Source organism: Poromitra crassiceps (genome assembly GCF_964638095.1).
Source record: "Poromitra crassiceps genome assembly, contig: HAP1_SCAFFOLD_1043, whole genome shotgun sequence".
Taxonomy (NCBI): Eukaryota; Metazoa; Chordata; class Actinopteri; order Beryciformes; family Melamphaidae; genus Poromitra; species Poromitra crassiceps.
In genome coordinates, this window is record NW_028151367.1 from 31,733 (window position 1) to 41,939 (window position 10,207).

At 44.3% G+C, this 10,207-nt stretch overlaps 1 protein-coding gene across 1 annotated transcript; it reads left to right on the plus strand.

Annotated features, from left to right (window-relative positions):
* Positions 1-1,735: 1,735 nt before the first annotated feature.
* Positions 1,736-2,775, plus strand: LOC310771693 (chemokine XC receptor 1-like; the record flags this gene model as incomplete). The annotated part of the gene is made up of 2 exons (XM_083664240.1): positions 1,736-2,359; positions 2,599-2,775. Coding segments are annotated over 2 exons (801 nt in total), but the record flags the coding sequence as incomplete, so codon positions are not given.
* Between the last annotated feature and the right edge of the window lie 7,432 nt (positions 2,776-10,207).

Genomic DNA, 10,207 nt, shown 5'->3' on the forward strand with positions numbered 1-10,207 from the left:
GTCACTAGTGTCTCTTAAAACTAACCTCGCATCACCAGGCTCTCCTCTGAGAGAGCCTGGTGATTACTACAGGGAATGTCATCCGCACTAAGACCCTCTGTTTCCGGTGCTTCATCCGGTGGTCTTTCTGCTTTGTCCCCATAGAAGGATGGTTTTATATGGTGTTAGTTCATTTTATTTTTGGAGTTACATAGTCTGTAATTCAAGCACTTGGTTTTGACCAAGTGCTTCCCTTTCTGGTCAGAACAGAAAGGGAAACCCAGGGAAAATGAGCAATGATATTATGTCCCGGATGTCCCGCCTAAAGGCAGGTGATTGGGCGCGAATCTGTGGGCGTAAATTACAGACTATTTAAGCTGCATTCATAGAATGCAGAAGAGACAGTCTGGCTTGAGAGATTACATAGTATGATGCACCACAAGAAAGTGTGATCCGCCATCTGGGTAAGTTAAAAATCCATTTGGATATTTTTCGAGAAGTAACAAATTGCTGAAACGTTAGAGAAATTTGCTTTTATCTTTATTCAAGATGAAGTTTAACTAGAACGACCGCAACGCGGACTTATGCCTCCGCCATTAGTTCATTCTGGAGTCCAAATCGCCATTTGAGGCAAATTGGAAGAGATTCCGTCAAGGCGCTCCTGTGATGTTGCGTTACAGAGCTTGGAAATTGGGTGTGTGAGAGGTCACAGTGACCTTGAACTTTGACCACCAAAATGTAATCAGTTCATCCTTGAGTCCAAGTCGATGTTTGAGACAAGTTTGATTAAATTCCGTCAAGGCATTCCTGAGAAATCGCGTTAACAAGCTTGAAAATGGCGTTCGAGAGCTCACCTTGACCTTTGACCACCAAAATCTAATCAGATCATCCTTGAGTCTAAGGCGATGTTTGAGCCAAATCTGATGAAATTCCGTCAAGGCATTCGTGAGATATCGCGTTAACAAGCTGGAAAATGGCGTTTGAGAGGTCACAGTGACCTTGACCTTTGACCAGCAAAATCTAATCAGTTCATCCTTGAGTCCAAGTCGATGTTTGAGACAAGTTTGATTAAATTCCGTCAAGGCATTCCTGAGATATCACGTTAACAAGCTTGAAAATGGCGTTTGAGAGGTCACAGTGACCTTGACCTTTGACTTTTGACCACCAAAATGTAATCAGTTCATCCTTGAGTCTAAGTAGATGTTTGAGGGAAATTGGATGAAATTCCGTCAAGGTATTCATGAGATATGGCGTTACCAAGCTGGAAAATGGCGTTCGAGAGGTCACAGTGACCTTGACCTTTGACCTTTGCCCACCAAAATCTAATCAGTTCATCCTTGAGTCCAAGTCGATGTTTGAGACAAGTTTGATAAAATTCCGTCAAGGCATTCCTGAGATATCGTGTTAACAAGCTTGAAAATGGCGTTCGAGAGGTCACAGTGACCTTGACCTTTGACCACCAAAATCTAATCAGATAATCCTTGAGTCTAAGTCGATGTTTGAGGCAAATTTGATGAAGTTCCGTCAAGGCGTTCCTCAGATATCGCGTTAACAAACATCGTACGGACGGACGGACGGACGTACGTACGTCCGGACGGACAACCCGGATCCATAATGCCTCCGGCCTGGCTATCGCCGGCGGAGGCATAATAACCATAGTGAGTTTGTCATATTACAAACGAAAACAATCTCAAATTGAACATACTTTGCTGAACTTATCTTTAGTTTTGTGCTCTTATTTCCTAGAGATTCTAAAATGGAGAGTGCTTTCACTCGATCTGCAATCAACGGCACAATAAATGGCACAGTTCCTGATTACAACTCGACTGACTACGACGACTACGACTACTCTGGTGTTGATTTGGTGTATCTTTGTGAAGAGGGGATGTACTTTGGATCCATCAATGCTGCGTTCTTCTTTTTGATCTTCATCTTCAGTGTTATAGGCAACGGTCTCCTCCTCTGTGTCCTTTTCTGCTATGAGGACAAAAAAAAGATCACCAACCTGTTTGTCTTTAATCTGGTCTGCTCGGATTTGGTCTTCACCCTCACCCTTCCATTCTGGGCCATCGAACAGCTGTCTCACTGGGTCTTTGGGGAGTTTGCCTGTACATTTCTGACTGCAGCTTATTTCATTGGCTTGTACAGTAGTGTCATTCTACTGACTGCCATGACAGTGGATCGTTTTGCAACAGTGGTGCTGCAGTGGCCAAACAGCCCTGTAAAAAGGCAGAGGTGGGCCATGGGAGCCTGTGCACTCGCCTGGGTCATCAGCATCGTCGCATGCCTGAAGGATGCTATTAATACAAAGGTGGAAGTCCAAGAATATGTCTTTATCTGTGAGCCTTCCATTATGAGTAACCTGGGTTATTACCTCGAAGTATCACTCTTTTTCTTACTTCCATTCAGGGCCGTAGCTAGCTATGAGGACGGGGAAATCCGGACCTCCCCTAATATTTCAGAGATTTTTTTAATATTTCAGAGATTTTTTTTTTTTTTTTTTAGCCTTTATTTAACCAGGTTTGTCCCATTGAGATCAAAGATCTCTTTTACAAGAGAATCCGCCTCCCCTTGCTGGACCTCCCCTATTTCGGAACCCTGGCTACGGCCCTGCTTCCATTTGCCATCATTGTTTTCTGCTACTCTGCCATCCTCAGGACAGTTCAGGCTGTGAACAGACAAAAGCACAGGGCTGTTGTGGTTGTGTTGTGTATTGTCGTGGTCTTCTTTATGTGCTGGGGGCCTTACTACACGCTGATGTTTTTTCTCTCTCTATACGAACCCCACGACTGTAATGTGAGAGAACGTGTGTACCTCACCTTTGAGATTTGCCGTCTGCTAGCTTGGTCTCATTGCTGTATGAATCCCATGCTCTACATCAGGGATACTCAACTTGCTTTGCCCGGGGGCCACTTTTGCAAAATGACAGGAGGCCAGGGACCACTTAATAAACAAACATTAAGATATATTTTTCTGAAGCGGATTGTAGGTTTTTGGGGTGTCAGCCGGAGTTTAGTCTCACAATTTTGTGCACACAGGATAGTTAGTTAGTTAGTTAGGTTAAGTTAAGTTAGTTAACTACATTACATACTGTAAGTGCCTGGGCAGTGAGCAGACGGCCATATTTATAATTGTTTAGCTGGAGCTCAGTCAAACTTGATTTAACATTCGTTTTCATTGTGAATTAGAAAATGGTCAGGGGGCCACTCTACACCCTATCGCGGGCCGCATCTGGCCCCCGGGCCGCAAGTTGAGTATCACTGCTCTACATGCTCACACAGAAGTTCAGAGGACACCTGCGGTGTCTCCTCCAGTGTGGAAATGGCAAGAGGAAGGAGAGGGAGAAGGAGAAAAGCATTGGACAGAGCACCTCTAACGTTATTCAGCATGCGGCTGTGAAAAGCCTGGCTGTTACCGGCTGCAACACTGTGGAAGTGGAATTGGACTATAAAGAAAAAAACGATTCAGATTGTACATGCTTTTAAGGAGTATATTTTGTATTATATAAGAGCCCCCAAAAAGGGGAAAGTCTGCTCTTTCAAAAATACATCTTGATTCGTTAATTTTACATTTGAAATGAAAAGAATCTACCGCTTGGAAAACTATTATTATTATTATAAACTATTGATTTAGCTTAACCTAAAGTGTTGAAAAGTGCTAAAATTCATTCTTCATTAAAATGATGTGGGTGTGATGCTACCATTTGGTAGAGCACATTTTGAGTAACTCTATCATTGAAAAATGTGTTGAGCCATCTCTCTCTCTCTTTGTCTCTCTCTGTCCCTGTCCCTCTCTCTCCCTCACTCGTTCTCTCTCTTCTTCCCTGTAGGCTCCTATAGGAACCACACTACGCCAAAGGGCTCTGGGCTGTCTTCCTCTGATTGTGGTTTCTATGGGTTACAGGGTGTGGTTGCTCGCCCCACGCCCCATATACCAGTCCTTTTATGCTATGCTAAAAAACAATCCACTAGATGTCGCTGTGTCTTTAGGTTAGGGGTAGGGTCAGAGTTAGTGTTAGGGTTAGGGTCAGGGTCAGGGTCAGGGCAGTGGCGTGCCGTCCATTAGGCGAACTAGGCAAATGCTAGGGGCGCTTGAGCCGTTAGGGGCGCCAGAGTGGGAAAATGTTTTTATTTTATTTATTTTTTTACAAATACTTTTTCACGATAATAGGCCTACTATTATTTTACAATAGTAGACAAAAAATAAGCAGAACAGCGTCTTATGTCTTTAAATAATAGTATAATAATAATAATTTTTCTAATTCTGGCTTTCTGGCTGCCTGGGCTGCAGCACTTTCACCATGGTCCCTAATCCATACCACCCCACCCACTGCGCGGCTGCGCCCCCTTCTACCTGCTCGGAGCTTTTTCCCAGAGTGGGGGAAGGGAGCTGGAAGGTGGGTGCTGAGGGTGCTGCAGCACCCCCTGGTGGCAAGAGATGGGATTTACGAAATTGTTGGATTTGGCTGTCTTGTGTTTATACCACCAACAAGATGCATTAAAAAACAGTTTGTGCTTCCCAGCTCTAATCTTATTTCATATGCTCTCTCTTCAAAAGTGTTTGATTTTCATCATAATCTGGTTTTCCATAATAATAATAATAATAATAAGTTCAGTGTTTATGCCTGTGTTGCTGTCTGTTGTAGTATAAAACGACTAAAGGGAGAGCAGGTGCTTACATGAAAGTGAGTGAGAAAAGGAGAAGATACTGAATAATGTTAATTTAAAATGAAATATTCTTCTAAATATGGATGAAAGTCCAAAAAACGTAAAATTTTCTTTGCCGCTGCCCTCGCGGGCAGCACCGCCTCCGGCCTGGCTATCGCCGGCGGAGGCATAATGAACCTAATATGATAACCTATTTGATAAACCCCATAAGCAATCTTAATAAGTAACAACCTACAAATATTAATAAGTGAATGTCCAGAATGAGAGTCAGGATTAGCCCATTTATTTTACATTTGCTAGTTAGAGAAACATATTAGCTTTTTATCACAAGACAATGATTTTATTTTATTTTATTATGGATATTGAAATACAACACAATCCAAGGCATAGCATGTGAAATTGCAATCTCTTATTTCCAACATGGTCCCCCTGTTGTTAAGAACAGGACATACAATACAATCAACAGCATTTAACAAAATAGTACTGATGACTGGTTTTGCAATCAGGAAGAGTTCTGAATCAATATCTGATATCATAATATTGTACAGTAGCAAGATCGTCTGTCTTTGAATCTTTGTTTTTTTCTGCCTTTGTTTGGACATATTTTGATGAACGTTGCACCCGCTGCCTCCAGTCCTTCGGCCCTTTCAAGATTATCAGCCTTTACCTTCATGGGAGAAATGTGAAAGTCAGACTATTAAAAAAAACAGACAGTGTAATAATGGGCTGCTTTCCCTGTGCAATCTTTAGGTATGGATAGAGTGAGTTGCTCACAGCGTGGCCATCAGGCCGAGCCATCTAGAACAGGGTTGGCCCGTATGTCTGTAACATCATCAGTGATTTATGACATCACTAGTAGTGTAAAAAAGGACATCATTTGAGTGGACTCACCCTTTATTCCCCCCTCGTTAAGTGCCTGGCGCTGCTTGGACTATCGACATGACGTCACAAATGACGTCTGCATCTGCCCTCCCCAGACATGTTGTGACATGCAACATGCCCAGTACGACAGCAGTCCCGACCGACGCGCTTCTGGATAAACTTTTCCCTGACTTTTTCCAACTCGGGATTACTGCAGCAACCATCATCAGTCCTCGTGTGCGTGCAGCTAATCGTAAGTCCAAACATTGAAACGAGCGGACTGTGGAAATAGACTGGGAGGGGGGAAAGGGGTATTTGATTGAAGTCCGATATGTCACGTTACTATCCTGCAACAAGTGGCAGACTAACTCGTTGTTCGTCAATGTCTTGCTATAATTGTACAATGTATAATGTATCATGTATCTTGTAATGTTGGTTCATTCTGTTTATAATTAGGCTTATACAGTTCCCGTTCATGGTCTTACTGTTAAGTAATATATCTCTGTCTGATGCGGTATCGATGGGCTATCGCCATTACGTTGACGCACAGCGGAGCGGCCCTTTCTCCCATGCGTGCTTTCGCGCATGCGCAGTGAAATGAGTCTGACAGGCCAGGGTGTTATTATTGTAGTTACCTCCTATTTCTGCTAGATGGCGGCAGAGCCATTTGACATTCTTATCTCCAGTAAAGTGAAGCCGGATATATGTGGAGTTAGTTAGGTAATGTTAGACTAGCCCAGACTTTATCTCATAGCCCAAGTATCATTATTTGTATCATTGGCCTACTGTTACATATATTATAGCACGACTGACACATATACTGTATTATTAAGTAGCGTTAATTCCATCTGATATATATTTCATCTTTACATGATAAATATAAACGTCTCCTTTGCTAATAGGGTAATGTGAGAGCAAATTTACATGTACATGTGGAATATCCCAGATTTGTGTATGGCCTGCTTTTATACATGCTCTACTGTATATTGTAAACCTATTATTATAACTTGTATTTGGAAGGTTTGTTGATTGTGGAACATTTAAGCCCAAATTCTCCTCAGGGAAGGATATGCTGTGGGAAATCCTTTGTATTTGAGTTTCCCAGTAGAAACCAAGCAGCCTCTTCATTGATAGTTGTCCAGTAGGAATACATTTACAAGTAATTGTGACACACATTCAATTCTGTTGTTTATTGTTTTCCAGAACCACACACAGACTGTAACTATTGAAAGAGCGTGTGTTAACTGTGGCATTTAGTAATAAAGACCTCTGAGGAATAAACGGCATCCGGATCAGTTCTTATCGGGCACCCTGCAGCGGACTTGGGTCCTACAACATCCAGTCAGCGAATAGTACAACGAGTGCAGCCTTCTTAAGCACACCGTTTTTATAAGTAGGGCTCCCGGCGCCCAAAGTTCGCCGGCAAAACATTTGTGGCCGCTTGAAGCCAGATCTAGAGGAATATCTAATTTTAAATGAACGATTAGATGGTTGTGATGTCATTATTCAGTCTTAACGATCAGTATTTGCTCCTTTGCTAGCTCACTCCCATCACCACCTGCTCTCCCTGCAGGGCTTGAAATTAACTTTTTCGATCACCAGCCAATATGGCCACTAGATTTTAAAGTTACCAGCCAATGTTTTTCTTAAAATAAACCAGAATACGAGTGCCACTTAGTTAATTTAAGCATAAGTATCAGTAAGTGGTGCAGCGGTGTGCGCGGGCGGGGAATGCGTTCTGGCAATAAAAGTTTGTTTATGTGCAGATGTTGTTGTTGCTGCTATTACCATTCTTCTTCTTATTATTATTATTATCATCATTATTATTATTATTAGTTGTAGTATTACTGTATCTTGGTAGTAGGCCTGGGATTCCCAAACCCTGTGTTGAGGGTCACACAAGAACTAGTCTCGCTGGCCAGCCTCCTCTCCCTTCCGTCCGAGGAGTCTGGAGCCGCAGGTCTCCATAACTGGGATAAACCCTCTCCTGCTCTACTCTGCTCTCCCATTTGAGCGACTGTTTCGGGGGCAGCCGGATGTCCGCTCCCAGCTTATTACAAACTCTGTCATTGGCTCCGACCATGTCAATCAGAGCGGCTTCCGCTCCCTCCTCCCTGTGTGTCGCTGTAAATAGTGCCCTGCCGCCGCAGTGAAAACAACAACGCTAACTAGCTAGCAAGCTAACGGCAGAAATCTACACGCTAGCTCGTTGGTACACGCTGAAAAGACAAGTTGGATTGTTTGAAACTATTTTCCAAGGGCACTGCCGGTAAGCGCCGCCCATCTCAATCCCACTATGGAGACCTGCGGCGCCTAGTCTCTTAAAACAGACTGTCTCATCTACATCCGGCGAATGCAGCTATACACAGTCTGTACGTTACACCCCCAGAACATGCACAAGGAAGTTGGGAAAAAACCTTCAGACAGGAAAGAAGTTCAACGGAATCCGACCTATCACGACACGTGTGTCCACGGAAAAATGCGGCATATTGGATTCTGATTGGACTAATGAGCGGAAGACCCGCCTTTCTGCGATTCTGATTGGACTAATGAGCGGAAAACCCGCCTTTCTACTTCCCATCCCGCTTGGTGCATGATTCTCCCCCACGAAGTACAGACGGTATGGCGGAAGCATTTGAAAATTGCGGAAGCCAACTCGTCTGTTCTAAGAGACTATGCGGCACCAGACTCCTCGGACGGAAGGGAGAGGAGGCTGGCCAGCGAGACTACACAAGAACAAAAATGCACTCTTAAAACAAAACAAAACAAATTCAAAACCAAACCAAGTTCATTTAACTTTTTACTTCAAACTTCCTCAGAACAGTAATCTCTTACACATTAGGGGGCACGGTGGCTCAGTGGTAGAGCTGTCGCCTCACAGTCAGAAGGTCCTGAGTTCGATTCTCGCCTGGGACACTGTGGGCGCTGTGGTTGTGTTCCCCCCCATATCCTCAGTGCCTACTGCCCAGGTGGGGTATCTCGTCATAAGGGCCTTTCTCTCTGTGTGGAGTTTGCATGTTCTCCCCGTGCTCCCCCAGGGGGTTCCTCCGTATATAACCCCCCCACTAAAAACATGCAGAAGATCAGATCGTCATCGTCATCCGACCAGTGACGACAACATCCGAAGTTGGTCCCCGGGCGCTGTACGAGAAAGCGACCACTGCTCCTGGCCTGCCCCCCGGAGGAAAGGACATGCCTGGATGGGTTAAATGCAGAGGACACTTTTCACCGGCCACCGTCAGCATGAGTGTGTTGTGGCCGCATGCATGTATTGTGGTGTTCGTGTGACAATAAAAGACGGGGCTTGTCCCGTTACGAGAGTTTACGAGAGACAGATTAGATTACTTTTAAAGTCGAGCTGAACCCAAAAATGACTTTTCTTTTCTTTTAGTTCAAATACCTGGGTATAGAGACAGTCTGCATGTGTGGGAACTCCCACAAAATGTTAAACGGCTGGCGCGCGAGTGGGGTAAAACCGCCGATATATCTCATGGGCTGACTCGCCAAAAGACGGTGCTGCGGCTCTAAACTACAGGTTTGGGGGTTCTAGAGCAGAACACAAGACGTCTGCTCAGATGTGCGTTTACTGCAGTGGTTAAATCCCCGATCGTGTCTGCCTGGGCTGGGCTAACTTTGCTGAATGGATAGAACGGGGGTTTTTACCCCACCCTGACCACGCCCCCAGCCAGGCTGAGCCAGCTACCCCAGCGTCTATTGTGGGCGTTCCTAGAGCCTGTATGGGCGTTCCCAGACATCCCGACTGTCTCTATGCAGTGCACCTATTAATAATGTATGTCTTTTTCACTTTTTCACATCAAAAGTTTTTACCATTTTACCATTTACCAAAAGTTCATTTTTCAAGATTTCATTCATAACAGTAATCTACAGTTTGCTGACGTCACCTAGTACTATCAAATGTCTACCCCATTTCAACCAATCATATCACGACATGGCAGCTGTCAATCAAATCTTCATTTCAGGATAATTTTCTCTTCCAAATGAAGGAGAAAATGGCGACTAGTGCCTGTAATCTTGCAGAATTTCTAGCCCATAAACTAACTACTAACTTGGCCAAATGTATGTAACATACGAAAAAAAGCAAACGGTAATGTCTAAGAATGCAAAGAAATGTAACTGGCTCTTAAACTCGCATTTCAGGATAACGTGAGTTAACGTTGTTAAGGCCGAATTCAGACCCCGGCCCCTCGGAGATTCCAGGCCGACGGGCTGCACTCTCCGCTCCGGCAGCTGGCTGCCTGCGGCTCGCCGAGCTCCACTCAGCCACTAATCCTCGCGTCACCAGGCTCTTCCCGAGGAGACTATGGGAGAGCGCCACAACACGCTGAATCCCACTCAATTTGGGGGTGGAAGACGCCAGGATTGGCCAAAGCCCAATCCAGTCCCCAGAATTGTCAAATAAAATCATCGACATGCTACTATGACCCGCCTCTCAACCTGTCATCTCAGACAAATGATGTTTTCAGTCTAAAACGGACACCGACCCACACGTCAGCTTGGGTTCATTTCGACTTTAAACTATTAGTCATAAAGATTATGGAGGGCCAAAGTGAACGTCACTTCCTGCCTTTCTCTGTGTACCAGCGTCTGAAAACATATGAATGGTGGTGAACGGAGACAGATGTAACTTTTTGATCCAGTTTGAATTGTGCCACGGGGTACACATATCATGTTTGTCACTG